The 22,617-nt window shown below is 38.3% G+C and overlaps 1 protein-coding gene across 1 annotated transcript in view; it reads right to left on the bottom strand.

Moving 5' to 3' along the window:
- Nucleotides 1–22,617, bottom strand: part of LOC150087173 (ATP-binding cassette sub-family F member 1) — a 276,369-nt gene that overhangs the window by 241,108 nt on the left and 12,644 nt on the right. Inside the window, exon 2 of the mRNA XM_090371867.1 lies at nt 15,521–15,579. Within this exon, the coding sequence (XP_090227993.1) occupies nt 15,521–15,579 (59 nt within the window). The remainder of the gene's footprint in view (nt 1–15,520; nt 15,580–22,617) is intronic.

Genomic DNA, 22,617 nt, shown 5'->3' with positions numbered 1-22,617 from the left:
TTTCATACTTTGGAACGGAACCCCTTTATTACTATGGGAGCCATAACTCAGTATTCGCGTTTTCGGTATTCGCGACATTTCTCAGGAACGTAACCCCCGCGAATAGCGAGGGTTTACTGTACTACTAAATTTAAAGAGGTTCACACATAGGATAACGTTACTGACCACAATGTTGTTAATTTATCTTCATATGATTTGTCTGCACCTCAGATAAATCTTTTAAGTAAGGGTCTTAATTATAATTTACCACTTGGGCGACTCCCCATGAAACAAACAGTTATTGAATTTGAATATGGGTTAAGAAATTCCAAAAACAGGGAGGGCCTAATACAGCAGATTAATGGGGTTATAAATCAATCTAGTGACCCTTATATACCTAAATTATCTAAAGAAGAGAGTATTGGTCTATGGAAATTAAGACAGAATAACAACATAATTATACAGAAAGCAGATAAAGGTGATGTGGTAGTTTTAAATAAAGGTAATTACATAGACAAACTCATGAATATTGTATCCGATAGTTCCACTTACCAATTGGTAGAAAAAACAATATTTGATGACTTAATTAAACAGTTTAATAAAATGTTAACTGAATAAAGGAAAAAAGATTATATTTCAATGGAACTGTTAAAAAAATTTAAAAACTAGAAGAATAATGTACCCACTCTTTTTGGGCAGGTAAAGTTTCACAAAATAGGACATCCAATTAGACCCATTGTCTCTTATAAAAACTCGGCTTTTTGATCACTCGTGACATATTTATATGGGATCATTAAACCTTTACATCAGACACTAGCATTTAGTATAAAGCAGGGGTGGCCAACGAGTCGATCACAATCTACCAGCCGATTGCAGCTTTAATTCTGGTCATCACGAAAAAATTTTAAATATACAGTCATCCCTCGATTTGCACGATCAGGTATACTACCAAAATTTTATATTGTGCAGAGGGTTTTCGCTACCTGCACGTTATTTTTATTATTTATTTTTTTTTTTTACAAAGCTTCAAAAATAGGAATGAAGAGCAGACTTTGAAAATTTATTTTTGTTTTTTTTTTTGCATGATTGAAGATTTCATTGAAGGAGAAACACATTTCACCATAATAATGTAAAATACCACAGAATTCCAGCTGTCGGTATTATTGCAAATGCAATAAAATTGAGTTTACTACCCGTTTACACTACCCGTAATTAGATTGCACTAACAGAAAAGTGCAAATTGTTTTTATAGTTTTATGGTTGTGACCTCCAGAAATAGCTTTAGAGAAATATCACAAAAGCATTCAAAACTGATTCTTGTAAGGATATAACCAAACAGAACAATAAACGGTGGTGTGTTTGTCTGGTTATTTTGGAAACAACTTCCTCATTCGGGAATCCTCTTCATCAATTATCCTACGTTAGCTGTTCAGACAGAATATTTTTCTGATTCGTGCAACTTAGTGTTTTAATCGGTAAGCATTGCTTTGGCTGATTTAATAACTGGACAGTACTTATATGTTAATTTAATACCTTTTGATTTAAAATGAATACTACGAAAAAAGAGTAAAACATATAATTTTCATCAAGAGTGGGAACAAGAATACTTTTTTTTGTAATGGTGAAAAAAAAAAATGTTGCTGTTGCTTCCGTGGCTATACCCAAAAAGGGACATTTAGAAGGGCACTTCAATGCATTCCATGGTAAATACCAATTGGATTTTCCGCCGAATAGTGACCTTAGAAAAAATAAATTAGAAGAACTTAAATCCAGATTATTCGCAAAACAAAATTTCTTCATGACACCTAATTTACAATCTAAAGCAGTAACTGTAGCATCATTTAAAGTGAGTCATCTTCTTGCAAAAAAATGCAAATCATTTTCTAATGGTTAATTCATCAAAGACGCATTTTTAGAAATAACATATTCTCTTTTTGAAAATTAAGTGTCCTTCAAGATGTGCAATTATCTCGAAATACTGTGATGCAACGCATTTAAAAAATGAGTAAAAATGTTGGCGAAAATTGAGTGCTCATAGTCCTAATTCTGGATGAATCTACGAACTTCAGTGATACAGCTCAATTGCTCGTTTTTGTTGGTATGTTTTTCTATGATTCTGCCACTAGAGAAGAACTGCTGGATATGGTCATTAAAAGAAAGAACTAGAGGTCTTGATATCTTTAACTCATTCAAACATTTTATTGAAAAAATTAAAATTAATTTACCACTATTTAAGCTCATATCAGTAACAACAGATGGAGCTAAAGCAATGACAGGTCATCTTAACGGATTCATCGCATTGTGCCAAAAGGATAATGAATTCCCAGATTTTTTGAGTTACCACTGTATCATCCACCAACAAGTGTGTGTGTGTGATGTGGTTTTTAGGAGCATTAGCAACTAAGGCCATATTGCTCCGGGAAATGTGGTGGTCATTCCCTGACCTTTCCACATCCTCTGTATTTGGTGGTAACGGGCTCAAACCCCGGTCTAATCAAGAAGCGTGTGCAACGCACTGCTGCTCCTTCCCACCTGGCTACAGAGGCTCCCCACCAACAAGTGTTAGCCAGCAAAAGATTAAATACTAAAAGTGTTATGCACATCGCTTTCGAAATCGTGAATTCCATCAGAGGACAATCTCTTCAAAGGACACTTTTCAAAATGCAACTCTATCAAAAAGAACCAGATCTGATATTAAACACAGATGTGAGGTGGCTGAGTAGGAGTAAGTTTCTACAGAGATTACGAAATTTGCTGAATGAAATTAAAAAATTTGTTGATCAAAGGGGAGATGATTATTAGCAGCTAAAGATACGGAGTGGTTGTGTGATCTGGCTTTTTTGGCAGATTTTACCAGTAAATTAAGTGATCTGAATTTGGAATTACAAGGAAAAAATAAAAATGTGGGTGACATGATTAGTAGTATTTCTGCATATAAATATCAATTTTTGGCAATGGCTAAGGATCTCAAAGAAAAAAAATTCAACCATTTTCCAAATATACAAGATCATTTGCAAAAATATCCTGTTTTTGAATTTAATAGTGAGAAATATGTTTCTGAAATGGAGAATGTTGTGGACGATTTTGAAACCAAAATCAGTGATTTTAAAACAATTGAAGACAATTCAATATATTTCTTATCCGTTTAATGTCCCCTTAGATTCAAAACAAATTACAGAAAAAAAAATCGCTGCAATTTTTCACATGGAGAAAATATTACTTGAAAATGAAATTATTACGTTGCAAAACGATATCTTCCTAAAAGCCAGATCATCAGAAGACTTTTTGAAATATGTTTGCCGAGAAAAGTACCCGAATGTAAAAAAATGCAGTGAACTTTTAAATTAACCGTTTTGGTGCCACATATGTGTGAATCGGCCTTTTCGTATTTGACACAAACAAAGGCGAAGAATCGATGTGCTCTTACTAACTTGCATACAGATTCTTTACAGTTGGCCTTACCACAGTATATCCCCGATTTTGAAAGCTTGGCAGATGACATGAAGACACAAACTTCATAAATTAAAATTTTAAATATATATGAATTTAAAATTAGAATTCTGAATTGTATTGAATTTTAAAATTTATAAACATTTTTCAATACATGTTGATTAACTTTTTTAAACTTGTGCAATGAAATTTTTGAGATGGTAGATCGCGGTAATCTGAAGGAAAAAAATAGATCGCATCACAAATTAAGTTGGCCACCCCTGGTATAAAGAATTCGGATATGCTGTTTAATCAGTTAAAAGAGAAAAAGTTAAATACAGATGATAAATTATTTTCCCTAGATGTAGTTTCTTTGTACATGAATGTACATGTTGAGTATGCATTAGGCACAATGTGGGATCTAATTCATGATGATTCCATAATTTTTAATAAGTCTAATTTACCAAAAACTGAAATATTTCATCTTCTAATCAAGTTTCTTGTTCAAGCAAATTATATTCATTTTCTATCCAAAATTTATTGACAAATATTTGGATTACCGATGGGTCTTAGCCTGAGTGGAATAATTGCCAAAATTTATCTCAATAAAACTTAACAGTTATATTTAAGATCGTTTCTTCCAAGTCTAACATTTTATGGTAGATACATGGATGGGTTTGGGTTTGGTTTTTAATGGCGCATTGGCAGCTAAGGCCATAATGCGCCAAGTCAAATTTAAAATGCTATTAAACATTTTGGTAGCCAAGGCTACCACGTCAAGCAATTAATTATTATGTTAAAAATGTATAAAAGTAAAAGCATAAAACTTAGATCTTTGTATAAAAATTAATAAATTGTAAAAAATTAAAAACGTCAGACATATGGTGTCTGTCACCTATAATCTGACTGAGTGTAAATGGCTCAGTCAAATTATTAAAAGCAGTAAAATACAAGCGTCGTGCTTCTATAAAAACAGGACATTCTATTAAAATATGACGGACGGTTAAAATAACATTACACATCTCGCACATAGGTGGGTCATCCGCCCTCAGCAAGTAGGAATGGGTTAGATGACTATGACCTATGCGGAGCCGAGCAAGAACAACTTCCTCTCTTCGGACCCTGCGTAGACTGGACTGCCATTGTGAAATTACAGGCTTTATGTGATGTAGTTTATTTGTGGCCTGTCCGTGCCATTGGGAATATAATTTAGAGCATATTATTTGCCTGTAGTCTGTATAGGGGACTGACAGGCAATGATTATCCAGGGAAATGGCTGATTTGGCAGCGGTATCAGCCGATTCATTTCCCCGGATCCCAATGTGGCTTGGGATCCAGCAAAAGCGAATGTCGAATTCTAATTTCATGAGAGAGAAAAGAATCTGCCGGATCCTGGACAGGATCGGATGAGGGTTAAAACTCACCGATACCAGGGCCTGTAGCACGCTCGATGAATCGCAATAAATCATATACCTCTGGTAGTCGCGATTTTGAATGTGATCTAGGGCTGTTTGTATTGAATGCAACTCTGCTTGTATACATGCTAGTATACAAGCAGAGTTGCTTGTATACATGCTAGTTTCTTGTGGGATCTTATAGAATAATGTTTTGTGAGGGAACACAACAGCAGATCCCACATGACATTCTAACTTTGAGCCATCTGTGTAGACTGACAGAAAGTCAGAATACTGCTGTCTATGTGATGCAAAGAGTTGCTGGTAGACAGATGGCGGTGTAGTAGCCTTCTCCCAGATCTTAAGGGAGAGGTCGCAAGTTGGAAAATAAGCATGCCAGGGTGGAAAGAATTGCCTTGGGGACTGGGCAACGTTGTCTACCGTCAAGTTTAGCTCATTCAGCAGCCCTTGAATGCGAATACCAAAAGGTTTGTAGGCAGTCCGACGGGTGTTGTAGAGGTTTTCCCAAAGCGGCTCAAAAACGGATGGCCACGTGGGATGATCGGGCAGGGATTTCAATTTGAAGGCGTACTGTAAGGACAACTGCTTACGTCGAAGAGACAGAGATGGTTCATTTGCTTCAACGTAAAGGCTTTGGACAGGAGATGTGCGAAATGCTCCAGTGGCTGTCCGGATGGCTTGGGTCTAACCACCGAAGTGCACTATCTCTAGCAGAACCGTAAACCTGAGACCCATAGTCGAGTTTGGAACGGACAAGTGCCCGGTAGAGACGAAGAAGGGTAGCACGATCTGCGCCCCATGAGGTTGACGAAAGGGCACGAAGGATGTTAAGCCCTTTGACACATCTTGTCCTCAGCTGACGAATATGTTGTAAAAATGTCAGCTTTTTGTCGAAAATAAGTCCAAGGAATTTGAATTCTGCTACAACTGGGATGTTATTTTGCCCAAGCCTTAATTCAGGGTCAGGATGAAGATTACGTTTGCGACAGAAGTGTACACAAACAGTCTTCTGTGATGAAAATCTGAACCCATTAGCCAAAGACCAAGCTGTAAGATGATCAATGGTTTGCTGCAGTTGCCTTTCAATGACCCTCATATTGCATGAATGACAAAATATAGCAAAGTCATCTACATAGAGGGCATTGTTTACAGTAGGTGGAAGTTGTTCTGTGATAGTTTATTTTGATTGCGAAAAGCGTGACACTTAGAACGGATCCTTGTGGGACTCCCTCTTCCTGAGAGAAAACTCGAGAGAGGGTAGATCCTAAACGGACTTGAAATTGGCGATTCGAAAGAAAGTTTTTAATAAAAACAGGAAGGTTACCTCTAAGACCAAGGTTATAGAGGTCTTTTAAAATTCCAAATCGGCAGGCTGTGTCGTACACTTTTTCAATATCAAAGAAAACTGCTACCAAATGCTCGGATTTAATAAAAGCATCACAAATGGACGTTTCCAATCGGATTAAATGGTCCAGAGTGGACCTATTTCTTCGGAAGCCGCACTGTGTCCTGGAAAGCAGACCGTTTGTTTCTAAATACCATACCAGTCGTGCATTAACCATTCTTTCCAGGACTTTGCACAGCTTGTCAGAGCAATAGGACGATAGTTACTTGTATTGCTAGGATCTTTTCTTGGTTTTGGGAAAGCAAGGACGATAGCCCTTTGCCAGGAATCCGGAAATTGTTTGTGAATAAAAATTCTGTTAAACAGAATTAAAAGGTGATCCTTAGATTGTGGTGAGAGGTGTTTTAGCATTTCGTAGTGGATGTCATCGGGCCCCACGACACTTGCATGCGTGAGAGAGAGTGCAGTATTTAACACTTCCTGTAAAAAGGGCTTGTTATACAATTCAAGCCCTTTTGAAAAGAAGTTCGGTGGGTTTTTCTCAATTTTCTTTTTCAGGGCCAAAAACTCTGCGGGAAAAGATGTTATCGCAGAGATTTTTGCAAATGTTTCCCCTAGACTATTTGCAACTGCAGTTCGATCTGCAATTGGACATCCGTTGTGCTAGATCACTGAAGGGCATGGTGGATATTTTCCCTTCATTTTCCAGATCTTATCCCAGACTACTTTTGAGCTAGCAGCCTGAGTTATGGATGATGTAAAACGAATCCAAGATTTCCTTTGGCTCTGACATTGTACATAACGTGCTTTTGCACGTGCACGTTTGAATGATATTAAATTTTCAGTGGTGGGATATCGGCGGAATATCCCCCAGGCTTTGTTTTGTGCTTTTTTTTGCTGCCGTGCATTCTGAATTCCACCAAGGTTTCGGGAATAGTGGGAACCGGATGATTTTGGGATTGCAATTGCAGCTGCTTGGACAATCGTTTCTGTGCCATGAATGATTGCTTCATTGATTGGCTCCTGACTGACTGTACGGATATCAAGGTTTGCCAGATGTTGAAAGGCATTCCAGTCAGCCTGATCAATCTTCCACCGCGGTAAACTAAATGGCAGACACGGTCTTCCCCTAGTTAGGGTGGTTATCACGGGGAAGTGATCGCTTCCATATGGATTTTCTTCTACCTCCCAAGTAAGTGAAGGGAGGAGAGAAGGGGAGCAAATAGAAAGATCAATGGCAGAGAATGTACGGGTAGGCATGTGGAAGAAGGTGTTTGTTCCCACATTTAAGAGGGAGAGGTCATTGTCAGTGAGCATATGCTCTATGACTCGTCCCCTTCCATTGATGTGAGCACTACCCCACAGAGTATTATGTCCATTGAAATCCCCAAGAATTAAACAAGGGGAAGGCAACTGCATGATAAGATCATCAAAGTCTTTCTGGGGGATGTCAATCCCAGGTGGCAAATAGACAGAGCAAACAGTTAATGACAACCCCACTGTACGGCAAATTGCTACAGCCTCAATGCTAGTTGTAAGCTGCAAAGGCTGAAATGCGATCTGGTTGCCAATGAGGATTGCGACTCCTCCATGAGCAGGACCATCCACAATTCTGTCCTTACGAATGATGGTAATGTTATGCATGGTGGGGTCATCATTTGCCTTTAAGTAAGTCTCCTGTATGCAAAAGCAAACTGGTTTGTGCTTTTGCAGGAGTGCCTTGATGTCATCAGTATTTTGCCGGAATCCACGACAGTTCCACTGTAGGAATTTAGCCATTATTTTGGCTTGGTGGGTCCATCAGGCGGCTTCCGAGGTGCTGAGGGCTTACCTTTTTCAGTCTTGGATTTATCCTTCCTGGGGAAGTATGGACGCTGTCCAGTGTCCATTTCCTCCTCAGCAAAGAGCTCCAAAAAACTGAGTCTTCTTGTACCTCCTTCTGCTCGACATCCATGTTTTCTTGGGTACTAGGTGGTATTTCACCTTTCTTATTCTTTTCTTTTCCAGTTGCTTTCATTACTTGCGGAGCATTAGGAGGTACTGATATAGGAGTGGCAGCTGATTGGTCCTTCTGTGCAGGTTTTTGGGAGCTTAAGAGATAACGTGCAATGGGAGTAAATGATTCTTTTGGAGGGATGGACATGTCCGTCTGAGTTCCAATGGAACACCTCCCTGCTACCTTCTGGGCGTAGGTAGGTTTTTTTGATGTTGAGAGGTTTCACTGCTTTCCTTGCCTCCTGGTACGATATGTTTAGCTCTGCCTTCAGCCGTTGAATTTCTTTTTCTTCTTTCCACCTCTGGCATGCTCGTGAGTAGGCCGGGTGTTCGCCTTCACAGTTAATACAGGTGGGTTTTGCGGCTGAACATGCTGTTGTTTCGTGGTCCTTTGCACCGCATCGAGCGCATGCAAGGACTCCACGGCAGGCCATTTGAGAATGTCCATACTTCTGGCATTTAAAACACCGTAAAGAGTTCGGAACATATGGACGCACTGAACAATTAATGTATCCAGCTTTAATCTCATCAGGAGGTTTAGGAGAGTTGAAAGTCAGGATAACGCTCCTGGTTTTAACAATTTTTCCATCCCTTCGCGCAGTAATTCTCTTAACGGCAGTAACTCCTTGTGGTTTCAATTCTAAGCAGATTTCCTCCTCGGTTACGTCGAGAAGGTCCCATTCCGAAATGACACTTCTCGATGAATTGAGTGTTCTATGTGGTGTCACTGTTATGGGTACTCCTCCCATTGATGTTGCACGGAGTAGCTGCTCAGACTGCCTGTCAGTTTTGGTTTCAATTAAGAGGTCTCCAGAATGGAGCCTCTTAACCGATTTGGGTGACCCTGCTAACCCATCTAACTCTTTCTGTATGAAGAAGGGCGACATTTTGCCAATCGGTTTTTCTGTGGTAGAATGAATAATTAAAAATCTTGGAACAGGCCCAGATGATATTTCTGTTCGCTGCCTCTTTGTAGCAATAATGCTATCTGCCTCTCCGTCTGTATTTTCAGATAGGGACCGGGTTGGGGCCCCTGAAGAAGTAAGTTTATCAGGATTCATATAGGTTTTAAGTTGTCAGTGCCCAGGCTCCCCCCCAACCACCATGGAGCCCAAATGGACGCCCACTACCCGCATGCAATAAATGCGCTCGGGAGTGGAACGCCAGGGCTACCCAGACACTATACCTGCACCGCCACCAGCCTGAATCCTGTCCCTCGGACCATGAGGTCCGAGGGACAGGATCCAAATTTCCATGGGTCGCAGCGCACGGCAAACACGCCGGATTCCATTGATGTAAGCCTGGAACCTGGGCTGTGGGCGTTGGATCCCAGTGATGCTAGTCTGGGAGTCCAGCAGCATCACTGGGAGGTCCTCTCACCACGTACAGGTGCCCACGTCGAGGGGTAGATACATGGATGATATTTTAATTATTATGAAGGATGATATAGTAAATAAGGTTTTGGATTGATTCAATAAGATACATAACAGACTTAATTTTACTTTAGAAATGGAAAAGCCACAGAAAAAAAAGCTATAAACTTTCTAAATTTTACTTTAACTAGAGTTAATGAGAATATGCATTTTAAAATTTATAAAAAAATCAACAAATACTGGTAAATTCCTACAATGTTCTAGCTATCATCCATTTACATATAAACGAAGTATTATTTTTAATCAGTTTTATAACACATAAATATAGCACTACTCAGGAGTTATTACTAGATGAACTTATGGAACTTGAGAAAAGATTTTTAAATATGGGTTACACATTTGGTGCCATCATGAAGATAACAAGCAAAACAAACTAGAGACTGGTATAATGAACAACAGATCTGAAGAGAAATATTTTATTAAAGTTCCATATATACAGTATTGGTACAAACAATTTGTTAATATATTTAAAAACACAGAATTTAAGATAGTGGCCCAACTGATTAGTAAACTCCATGTTGTTTTGAAGTATAGAGCAGTGGACTCCATTTCAATCATGGATTCACACAATGTAGTTTACAATATTACTTGTGGCGAATGTAATTCCACGTATATTGGTTTGACACAGAATTATCTTTCAATGTGGATACAGCAACATGTGGCATCACGTAGGGCAAAAAGGACATGTGACTCAGAACTTGCTTTCCATGCTATCAATGATAGACATGTTTTTCTTTTTAATGAAGCAAAAGTTTTAAATATGCAACATGAACATATTAAACTACTGATTGCTGAAACTCTTGAAATGAGGTTAAACACAAATTCCATAAATGTCCATAGGCCATGGACTTTCACGCGCATTTGCGAACGGCAATTCACACATTGGGTTAGTAAAAATAAAGTCATAATAGGTAGTCAATAAGTTTAAGTATAAAAGAAGAGAGGGTACGATTCACAAAAAACACTTTACTTCTTGTGAGAATGGAATATATTCGAATAAGTTTGGTCCCTTATAAGAAGTTTAGTGAAATTTATATTTCAAATATTTTAACCTATATTTTTTAAGGATAAATTCAACAACTGTTTTCAGTTCTCGTGTTAACATGCAGTATTGGTTTGGTTTTTTGGGAGTGTTGATGGCTGTCGACTTCTCCTGGCTTTTCCTGATGCATTATGTTGGGATGAGAATTGAATGCATGGCAATCTTTTAATAAATATTTATTTATATAATTTTAATGTAATTTTTGTAATTAGTATTAGTATTAGTAACGGCCGTATGGTGCAAGAAAGCCTATGGCTTATGCTGCACCAGCCAAAAAAAAAAAAAAAAAATCCGAACAAAACAATGATAAAAACAAAAATTAAATAAATAAATAATAATAATTAATAAATAAATAAAAATAATAAAATGAAATTAAAAATTAAATAAAAAGGAAATTAATCCTATCATCCTATGCGCTTCCCTTACCCGAAAGTACTATCCAGATGACCTTTGAATTTCCCCAAACTGTCGGCCTCCACCACCCATGAAGGCAACTTATTCCAGTAATTTATAACTCGCTGGCTAAAATAAAACTTCCTGCAGTCCAATCTAAACATTTCCCCGCGTAACTTGAATTTATGTCCCCTAGTTCTAGCATCATTTATAATCTTGAAAATTTTGTCCTCATTCATTTTACTGATGCCTCTCAGAGCCTTAAACACCTCAATCAAATCTCCTCTAAGGTGTCTAGTTTCCAAACTCTGCAACCCACATATTCGAAGTCTTTCTTCATAAGGACGCCCTTTTGCCGATCTCACCAGGCGAGTTACCCTTCTTTGCACCCTTTCAAGAAGCTCGATGTCTTTCTTTAGGTGCGGTCTCCATACTTGAACACAGTATTCCAAGTGTGGTCTAACATAGGCCTTATATAATGGGATTATCACGTCCCTATCTCTACTTGCAAAAGTTCGATAGATCATCGATAGGACACCATGGGCCTTCCTTGCAACCTGTTTACAATGCTCAGAGAATTTCATGTCTGACCGTATCGTAACACCCAAGTCCCTTTCCTCCAGTACTGGGTTTAGTTGAATTCCACCAAGTGAATAAGTTATTTTGGGATTACTGTTTCCCAGGTGTAATACCTTACACTTTGTTGGATTAAAGCACAGCTGCCATTTTTCTGACCATTCTTGAAGTCTATCTAGGTCTCTCTGAAGAAGCTCAGCTTGACAGTGATCATTAACTACTCTACCAATTTTAACATCATCTGCAAATTTAGACATCACGCCCTCTATCCCTTCATCAATGTCGTTTATGAAAATTAAAAACAACAGTGGTCCTAATACTGATCCTTGGGGAACCCCACTTCTTACATCAACCCAATCTGAGGAATAGCCATTTATCACAACCCTCTGCCTCCTGCCCTGAAGCCATCCTTCTATCCATCTAAGGATTTTCCCAGTGATTCCAACCTGTTCCAGCTTATAAAGCAACCGCTCATGTGGGACTGAGTCAAAAGCTTTGCTGAAAATTGCTTTTATTTAATATTAAATATGGGACATTTATTTGTATAATTATATAATCACATATATCCTTCTAACATGAGTGTTGAGAGAATTCTGTTCCAACATACAAGGGGTTTGCGAAAAGTAAGATAACGCATTTTTTATCTCGATGATGTTTAATAATGCAAAGTTGAAATTACACACCAAGAAATAAGTGAACATGCATTAGTTCTCCACAAAGTTTCCAGTTTTATTGATGCACTTGTCCCAACGATGGATCAGTTTATCAATACCAGTACTGAAGAAGTCCGTGTCCACACGCAGTAACCAACATTGCACCCCCTGATGAACTTCCTCATCCGTGGTGAAATGCTTTCCTGAAAGGTGTTTTTTCAGAGGGCCGAACAAATGGAAGTCTGAAGGAGCTAAGTCTAGACTTTTGGGGGGGGGGGATGTGACAGTTTTCCAACGATTACAGCGTAACCACTCACAAGTGGTGTGGGCAGTGTGTGGAGTTGCGTCATAGTGCAAAAAAAATCATGCCACTTGTCAGGAGTCCTGGTCGTTTGCGTCAAATGTTGGCTTTACAGTTTTTCCAATGTTGCACAGTAAAGCCGTGCATTGGTTGTTCCTCCCTTCGGCAAGAAATCCACCAACAGAACGCCTTGGTGATCCCAGAACACTGTGGCCATATTGTCGATCTTCAATGTCAAAACAGCCCAATTTAAATTCATTGCACCAAAAACACACCTGCTTCTTTGTCATCACCTTTTCGCCATACACAGCAACCAGTTCACGGTGAATGTCACTTGGTGAAAACTCTTTTGCTTGCAAAAAGCGAATAACTTCACGAACACCTGTTTCGGACCACACTCGCAGCTGCCATTTTGCAACAGGAATCTACTGTGAGGCAACAGTACCGCAACACTGCACTGGCGGTCTTTTTGAAGGTTATTAACAGGTCTATCTGTCCACCGCGTTTCATCTCATTCCCTTTCACCATTATTAAGAAAAAAAAAAAAATGTGTTACCTTACTTTTCGTAAACCTCTCATAAAAGGTATGAGGTTTCCTTTTATAGCTTATAATGAAAGGCCACTGTAAAAAATTAAAACAGGGTGGAATTAAGGGAAAGTTAATGCTGTCAATAAAGGGATGGTCAAGTGGGAGAAGACAGAGAGGTTATCAATGTGATGTTCATGGACTAATATTATTAGTGGAGTCCCAAAGGGTTTGGTGCTGGGCCCATTGTTTTCTGTATTTTTAATGATATTAATGAGGGTATATCCCGCTTAATGTCTAAGTTTGCAGATGATACAAAGGTTGGCAGGGGTGATTAATGGCAGTAAAGAAGGTATGCTGCTGCAACAAGATCAAGAAAAATTAGGCAGATGGGCTGAGAAATGGCAAGAAGTTTAACATTGACAAATCGAAAGAACTGCTTATGTGTAGCAGTAATCCTAGAGTAACATATCAACTGTGGTACTACACGCACGGTAGTAAAAAATGAAAAGGACCTGTGGTAATTGTGTAGTATGATATGAAGTTCTCTGAGCAGTGCAGACAGGCTGTCAGGACAGCTCACGGTGTTTTGTCAGTGATATACAGGAATTCTGCTAGCAGAAATAAGGTGATGATCCTATTATATAAGGCAATGGTCAGGCCACATCTTGAGAACTGCACACAGGTCCAGAAGCCTCACATTAGGAAAGATGAACTGCTGGAAAAGATGCAAAGAAGGGCAACGAGGTTAGTGAGGGGAATAAAAGGGTGCTCTTACCGAGAAAGACTTTGGTTTTGCAAATTGCAGTGTCTGGAGACTAGGCCCCTGTTTAAAGCTTTCAATGGCTTGAGAAAACTCACTGCTGATAAGATTCTTCCTCTTACTCAGATTATAACATAAATTAATTCAAATTGAGGAAGGATGGTTGCAGAATAGATGAGCAGAGTTTGCCTTCATTGATATTCCTATAAATCGGGCAAAAATTACTTAAAATTACAAATTATAGAGATTTTCGAATTATTTAAACATGAATGAAATTGGCTTCTTCAGTCTTTCAAGTATTAAAATATTTGAAATCATGTTGAATTTTAAAATATAGAGGTTTGAATTAACCAGGTTTTACTGTACTTTGCTTGCAGATAAATGCAGTGGTGGATGAGTCTAGCATGGTGACAAAGGTCTTTTCAGTTGTGGAGGAAGGAACTGCTTTTAGCTGGGAATGCCTGTCAGTTCAGTGGATGAAGCAACCACGCCTTTCACTGAGTAGAGAGAGAGATTTAATAAGTACAGCAATGCATTAAGGAAAAGGTCAAACACTGGCACACAGTAAGCAGAATTAAAAAAAAAAAAAAAAGAACTGGTAGCCTTACAAGGCTACCAGTTCTTTTTTACTTTTAACAAGTAAACAAGACCTTTTTTAGGTCTTGTTTACTACAATCAGGTGAACTACCAATGCCAGATTAAGCAGAATAACCATCAAAATAAAACTGGCTATTAAATCTATTACAATAATGGATGGATCCAATATTTGTGACATCTTCTCTTGTTTTCTCTAACAAAAGGAATTCTAATTTTTAAATCAGTGAGCATTACTATCTTTTTTGCATCAATATTTCAGCTCAAATCATTTAAATGAACTGAGATCAATTGAGCAGAACTCAGACTGATTGAAATAAGAGACTCAATGGCCCCACTGTTAATGACAGTTGAGCCATGCTGGTGATGAAGTATCATCCTAAAATCAGTATTTGAAATGATGTTTCAAATACTAATGGAACCATTGAATTAATTTTTTTTTTTTTTTTTTTTTTTATATATGAAATAAACTGAAATATGTAATTCACTATTAAAATAATGTCCTATTTTCCAGCATCCCTTCCCTTACTGTTAAAAATAAAGTTTGGTTATCAATGAAAAAAATTTAACTGTTTAATACTTCCAGACACAGTTTACATTTTAGGTGGCAGGACACTATTCAGTCACCCAAGAATTTTCCAGCTCTGGTATATGTACTCACAGGCTGGAAACCAGTGCTCTAAAAATATTTTAAAATAAATTTAAAAAAAAATTTAAAGCCTCAGATACATCCAAACTGTAAACACTTTCTTTCTGTTCAGAATTCAAGCTCAAACTTGTGAATGAGGAATTTCTGAAATGCTTCTTGATTTCAAGTCAAAAAACATTCATAATTTTGGCTTAGTGCTTGTGTGCTGTACCCACCAAAAAAAAAAAAAAAATACTGCTACATGTTCAAATGTATGTATTTAAAGTTAAATTTAACATTCATTACTAGTTTCCAAGAATAAATCAGAACTAGACAGGATAGTGGATGAGTAGCTATCTGAAAATAATTAAAACATTAATTTTTCGAAACAAATTTGCAACGTACAATTTGGAATATATAATTAGTATTCATAAATTGTTTTCCTTACTTTCTTCTTTAACTTTTTCTTTTCCTTGTGAGTCAATTTTGGTTTCAGCTTTCCTTCATCTGAAATTAAGAATACATGATTCATCATTTTGAAAGCATTGAAATAAAGCTGATAAAACTAGTTACATTTGGCATTCTATAGTGCTGCATTGTTATTATTATTAGCCATATGATTCAAGGAAGCCAAATCATTAGCCATATCATTCAAGGAAGCAAAAAAAAATTTCTAAATTACCCAGAGAGAGAGAGAGAGAGAGAGAGAGAGAGAGAGAGAGAGAGAGAGAGAGAGAGAGAGAGAGAGAGAGAGAGAGAAGTAGTAGGGAACCACCAAGAAAGAGAAGAATGATGATATCCAGCTCAGGACCCTGGGTGTGCCAAGCCCAGATGTGAGCCCCTAGGGTTCTTCTCAACTTCATAGTTAGTTCTATTAAAATAATAATAAAATTGTCTATATCATTGGCTAATTTTTCAGGAATTCCACAAATGCTAGACTGGCACATAGGAACAGTTAAAAACAATTGCCATATTGAAAAGAAAGCTGTTCCAGAAAACAGAAATTGAAAGGATAAATGAGGAAGAAATGTTGGTTCTGTGAGTTTGAAGTTGGTCCCTAAATGCAGTTTCTCAAACTGTGTTGCGTGAAAAATCGTAATTAATAATTAAAGAAATAAAATAAAATAAATAAATTTTGTATATCTGTAGCAAAATTTATTTCTTTTATTTTATTTCTTTAATTATTAATTACGATTTTTCACGGAACACAGCCTGTAGAGGGGCTTAAAGGGGAACAGGTATCCTGTGTGTTATCAGACACTCAGCCTAAAACACTGATGGATCCAATATCTCTCTACTACAGAAGATTTAGGAGAAGTCCGGTTGGCCTGCCTCCCTAAAATACACTCATGCACACCTTCTCAATGGTAAGCCCTGTTACGTCACTTAGGTGGCAACGAACGTGTAGAGTGGTTCTCTTCAAGACGCCTGGTCAGCGTGAAGAGGAAAAGACCAAACCTTCCAGCATACGAGAGCACAACAATACAAATGGCCCTCAGTCCCCAGCAGCTTTCACTCTCCCTCTTACGGCAGCGAGAGGATCAGAGTGGAAGCAGAGGGTGCTAAGAATCTCTGGGTATGACCAGGCTGCCATGCACGGAAACTGAACTTGGCCTGTTATAACGTAAGAACACTCATCGGTGAAGACAGGATATTAGAGCTCGAAAAGGAATTAGAAAATGTTAATTGGAATATCATCGGTTTGGCTGAAACAAGAAGAAGAAATGAATCACTTATAAGTTTATCAAGTGGAAATCTGCTGTACACTAATGGAAACAGTGAAAGGAGTGAAGGTGGAGTTGGGTTTCTGGTCCATAAAGATTTTAAAATCAACATTTTGGAATTCAAAAGTACATCACCAAGAGTGTCAAGACTAATACTCACGATTTCTAAGAGATAAAGCTAAAGATTATAATGATTTATGCACCAACATCGAGCCATGATGATGAAGAGGTTGAAGAAATATACACCGAAATTGAGAGTCTTCTAGATGAGCAGAAAACCCACTACACTATTATTATGGGAGACTTCAATGCTAAGGTTGGAAAAAGACAAAACAGTGCAGAAAGGGGAACTATAGGAAATTTTGGAATTGGTGAAAGAAATGAAAGAGGTGAAAGACTTGTGGAATTTTCAGAATCTCAAGGACTGTCAGTAATGAACACGTTTTTCAAGAAAAGGGTGAACAGAAAGTGGACATGGAATCCAAATGGATTAACTACTAATGAAATCGACTTCATCCTCACTAACAGAAGATATATTGTGAATGATGTTACCGTCCTGAATAAGGTAAATGTTGGAAGTGATCACAGAATTGTAAGATGTACACTTGATATGGATGTAGGAAAGGAAAGGAAAAAACTGACTCGAGTAAATAATACAAAGGTCTTTGAGATAACAGAAGAGGATTGTTTGTTTGTTTGTTTGTTTATTTGGTTTTTAGGAGCATTATCAACTAAGGCCATATTGCTCCGGGATATGCGGTGGTCATTCCCTGACCTTTCCGCATCCTCCGTATTTGGTGGTGACGGGCTCGAACCTCGGTCTAATCAAGAAGCGTGTGCTACGCACTGCTGCTCCTTCCCACCTGGCTACGGAGGCGCCTAACAGAAGAGGAGAAAAAGCAGTATATACTGGAACTTAAGAACAAGTATGAGCTTCTGCAGACTGCTGAGGACCAAGATATCAACGAGGAATATTACAACTTTTTGAAAGTGATAAAGCCCAAGAAACCTATAGGGAAAAAGAAATCCAAAGAAGAAAAAATTAGTCAAGAAACACTTGTCATGATGAACCGAAGACGACAAATGAAAAGCAAGAAAAACACTGACAGGGAGAAAATTGAGTATACTGAGTTATGCAAAGCCATTAGAAAGAGACTCAGAGAGGACATAAGATTTAACACAAGAAAAGTAGAACAAGCATTAAGGGAAAACAAAGGATTTAAATCAGCAGCCATGAGCAGTAATACAGAAAGACAAATGATACTGAAACTGAAGAATAATGATGGTGTACTTATAAACAGCAGAGAAGGCATAATTCAAATAGCAGAAGACTATTATAGAGAATTATACAAGGAGCAGGGGAATGATGCCAGCAGTGGGGAAAATGGACTGCAAAGTAGCAACACATAGGACATACCCAATATTCTTCCTGATGAGGTAGAACATGCATTGAAGAAAATGAAGAATCAGAAAACCCCGGGGGAAGATCAAGTTACTGCAGAGTTGTTAAAATTGGGAGGAAGAGACATAACACAAAAACTGGCAAGGCTCTTCACAAAGTGCATTAGAAAAGGTGTGACGCCTAAGCAGTGGAATAATGCAATCAAAGTTTTGCTGCATAAGAAAGGAGATAAATCAGAAATTGGAAATTATAGACCAATCAGCTTGTTATCCCACATCTACAAGTTGTTCACAAGGGTCATTACTAACAGACTAGAAAGAACACTTGATGAGAATCAACCGAAAGAGCAAGCTGGCTTTAGGACAGGATTCTCAACTATGGATCACCTTCACGTAATATCACAGCTAATGGAGAAAGCAAATGAATATAAAACACCATTATGCCTGGCATTTGTGGATTATGAAAAGGCATTTGACTCCATACAGCATAAGGCAATGTTTCGGGCACTGGAAAGACAAGGCATTGATACCCCATATATTATGATTTTGAAGAAAATATATGAGAGTGCTACCTCCTTTATTAGACTAGACAAAGACAGTAGGAAATTTAAAATTGGGAAAGGAGTTTGACGAGGAGACACAATATCTCCGAAGCTGTTTACTGCTGCCCTTGAGGAAGCGTTCAGAAGATTAGACTGGTCGCAGAAAGGAGTCAAGGTGAACGGAGAGTACCTAAACCATTTACGATTTGCAGATGACATTGTGGTCATAAGCCATGATCCCAAAGAATTAGAGGAAAATCTTAATCAGTTATGCACAGCTAGTAAGGATTTTGGACTAAAGATGAATATGGCTAAAACAAAAGTAATGAACAAGTATACCACAGTAAGGGAAATAATGATTGAAGGAGCAGTAATTGAAAAGGTGGAGTCATATACTTATCTGGGACAAGTTATTAGCTGTAATAATGATAAATGGCTGGAAGTCAAGAGAAGAATAAATTTTGGATGGATACCATTCAGGAAATATAGTCACATACTGAAGAGCAATATCCCAGTTTGTCTGAAACGTAAAATAATGAATCAATGTATACTCCCCACCATGACTTATGGAAGTGAAACTTGGGCACTCACCAAAAGAATGGAAGAGAAGCTGAGAACTACACAGTGAAGAATGTAACGAATCATATTGGGAATCAGACTGTTGGATAAGAAGAGAAACACATAGGCAGCAAACTCAAGTAAAGGACATTCTTATCAAAACTAAAGAACTAAAATGGTCTTGGGCAGGACACATAGCTCGAAGACATGATGACAGATGGACTAAGAAAATAACAGAATGGTATCCAAGAGGAGCTAGAAGAAAACCTGGAAGACAAAGGCAGAGATGGATAGATGAAATTCATGAGTTTGTGGGTAGCAAATGGATGGCCAGTGCTCAAAACAGAAGGAACTGGAAAGTTGCTGGAGAGGCCTTCATCCTGCAGTGGATTGAAAATGGCTGATGATGATATCTGTAGCATACACCACTTTTGTATCATTATAATTTTTAACTTTTTTTTTTTTCGGTTATGAATATACTGGCATAGACTAGTAATCAAACAGACAGTGGAACACTTTATTTTGGCAGGCTTTTGCATAAAGAAGTATGCATTGAGGTAATGACATCTATGAAAAAGTAGCAATATAGTTATCTAATATGCCATTCGTATGCAAATTAGCCGGGAGTACACAGGTTGAGGGGGAAGCGAACTGATATCATAGCTAAACTCACTTCCTTGTATAAATTTTTTTGATAACTATTAGTATTCCGAAATATTAGTATTAAAACAAATCACCATGGATTTGTGGTTTAAAACAGGAACTTTAAAACGAAAAGCAAGTACTTCTAGTATTGCAACTGTGGTTGATGAAAATGAACACAATATTGTCACACTTCAAAGTGGAGATGAACAATCGCAGCCTTTTGTTTCCCAAAAATCCAAAGTGAAAAACCAGGAACAAACTAATAAAAGACCAAAATGAAAGTATGATGACAGTTATCTGAATTTTGGCGTTACATGTGTTGGAAAGCACATGCACTCTGTACGATACACTGTGAACCCCTGATGCACAATGCGTCATACGTAATAAAATATTAGCAAACACTTCTTTGGCTCCTTCTAAACTTGTGATTCATAAATATATTGTAAGATGAAAAGTGTTCTGTAAATATATAAGTGTTTTGTAAATATATTGCTAGATGAAAAGTGTTCTATGACTAAAAAGTTTGGGAAACACTGTTAAATGGATTTTAACTGATTGTAGCATGTGTTTGGACAGGTTTGGAAGAGAGTGGGAGAATAGAGATGCCAATTCAAAACAACAGTTTCCATGAAGGTATCTATGGGAACATAAACAAGTATGAGACAGAGACTGAAGAAACTTTGTAAGAGAGAGATCATTATTAACCTTACTGCTCAGTAAGTAACCTTACTGAAAGTAACTTTACTGAAATTAATCGAAATCATGACTCAGACCAGAGTAGCAAAGCAAAAGGCTCAAGATAATGGGAGTGCTGTGGCTCAGAGGAGAACTGAGGGGGGCAGTTGCCCTCTGAATCACAGCCTTTTAAAATGCACTGCTTGCATGATGTTTGTGGAGTGTATCAGGTACGGGACATGATATTGCCATGGGGGATGTCTTTGTGTGTGTGTGTGTGCGCGATGCAAAGGGTGTAAAGAAATCAGGCAACAACTCAGCGTTGTTATGGGCCTATATGAGAGCTTGAAGGACAATTTGGATGCCCTCGAAGGAACTAAATTGAGGGGCCCATCAAACTCTCAGCTCCCCACATCAACGCCAGAGCTTGCACTTGTTCATCATGCAACACAGCGACAACCCCCAAGGCAGAATGCGCTGCTCCCACAGGAACTAGTAGTTGTTGGTGACTCTATTGTCAGGGAAATGGGGAACATGCTTTGTAAAAAGTGAAACAGGACCAGGGTATGTCTGCCAGGGGCAAAGGTTAATGACGTTGTAGAGCGGATATCATCTTTTAAGGGCACAAAAGGTGATATAGTTGTACACGTTGGCACAAATGATATCAAGAGTAGGAGACCGGCAGAATTACTTAAAAAGAACAGATCACTATTGAAAAAAAGCAGTGAATTAGGGTTGAATTTAAAAGTGTCTGCAATTTTGCCCAGACATGATAGGAGGGAGTATATGATGAGAGCCTTGTAGATCAATTCGGCCTTGGAAAGACTGTGCAAGCTCCAAGGGATAGAATTTTTTTCAGCCTGGACTGTATTTGTTGACAGGAGAGACTGCTTCTACAGAGATGGGATACACTTAAATAGAAAGGGTGCAAGAATATTTGCTGATGCTATCGAGGCAGTGTTAGGTGGGTCGGAAAACTGCTGGCTTGGAGGCATACAAAGACTAATAGATTAGCAGTAGCCACTGGCAGAGGTGAAAGTGATTCTTGCACTGCTTCTATTGGAATGAGCAGAAGCCTGAAAAACAAGATGCGGAATATCTCGGAGACTGCTGGGAGTCACTGCGGTACAAGTAAACACATGAGTTGTGTTAGGGCAGCTAAGAATAGAAACAGGTGCATGTATACTTGCGTGTACACCGATGCTAGGAGTTGGGTAAATAAATTTGATGAATTTGAGGTATTGTCAAAACATCAAAGGTGGATATTGTTGGGATATCAGAGACGTGGTATCACACAGATATAAGGAATGAAGAACCGGAATTTGGGGAGTACGATGTCTACAGAAAGGATAGACAGGATAGGAAGGGAGGAGGGGTTATGCTATTAGTTAAAAAACACATAAAATCCTAGGAAGTGAAGCCAGTCGACATTGCTGGACAGTGCAGTGTCGTGTCAGTTTGGTGTGACGTAAGCATTAGGAGATCAAAATTGAGAGTAGGAGTGTGCTATAGGCCTAATGACTCAGATGAGTATAATAAGAAACTGTACAGGGAAATAGAGTGGGCGAGTAAATCAGAGTCTTATAATAGGGAATTTTAATTTCCCAGATATTGACTGGAATTTGTGGGTTGGTCACTCACACACTAGCAAGGCTTTTGTGGATTTATTGGATGATTGTTTTCTACATCAGCATGTTCGGGAGGCAACTAGAGGGAGTAATACTCTTGATTTGATTATCAGTAGTGATTCTTCATGCATTAAGAATCTGCAGATAAAGGAACCACTAAGTGGCAGTGATCACAGTGTGCTGAAGTGGGATTTACTCAAAGAGGTAACTACCACCAGGGGTAAAGGGAAGGGTTATTGCTTTCGTAAAGGCGACTAAGATGGTCTGAGACAGTATTTAAATTCTATACAGTGGGACCAACTGAAGATGTTACCAACAGCAAATTCAAAATGGGAAGCATTCAAAGAATTTATCTCGGAAACTACTAGGCTT

This window comes from Mastigoproctus giganteus, chromosome 4 (genome assembly GCF_048544385.1).
Source record: "Mastigoproctus giganteus isolate SK-2022 chromosome 4, ASM4854438v1, whole genome shotgun sequence".
Taxonomy (NCBI): domain Eukaryota; kingdom Metazoa; phylum Arthropoda; class Arachnida; order Uropygi; family Thelyphonidae; genus Mastigoproctus; species Mastigoproctus giganteus.
Note: the sequence above shows the minus strand (reverse complement) of the source record. Positions and strands in the feature narration are given on the sequence as shown.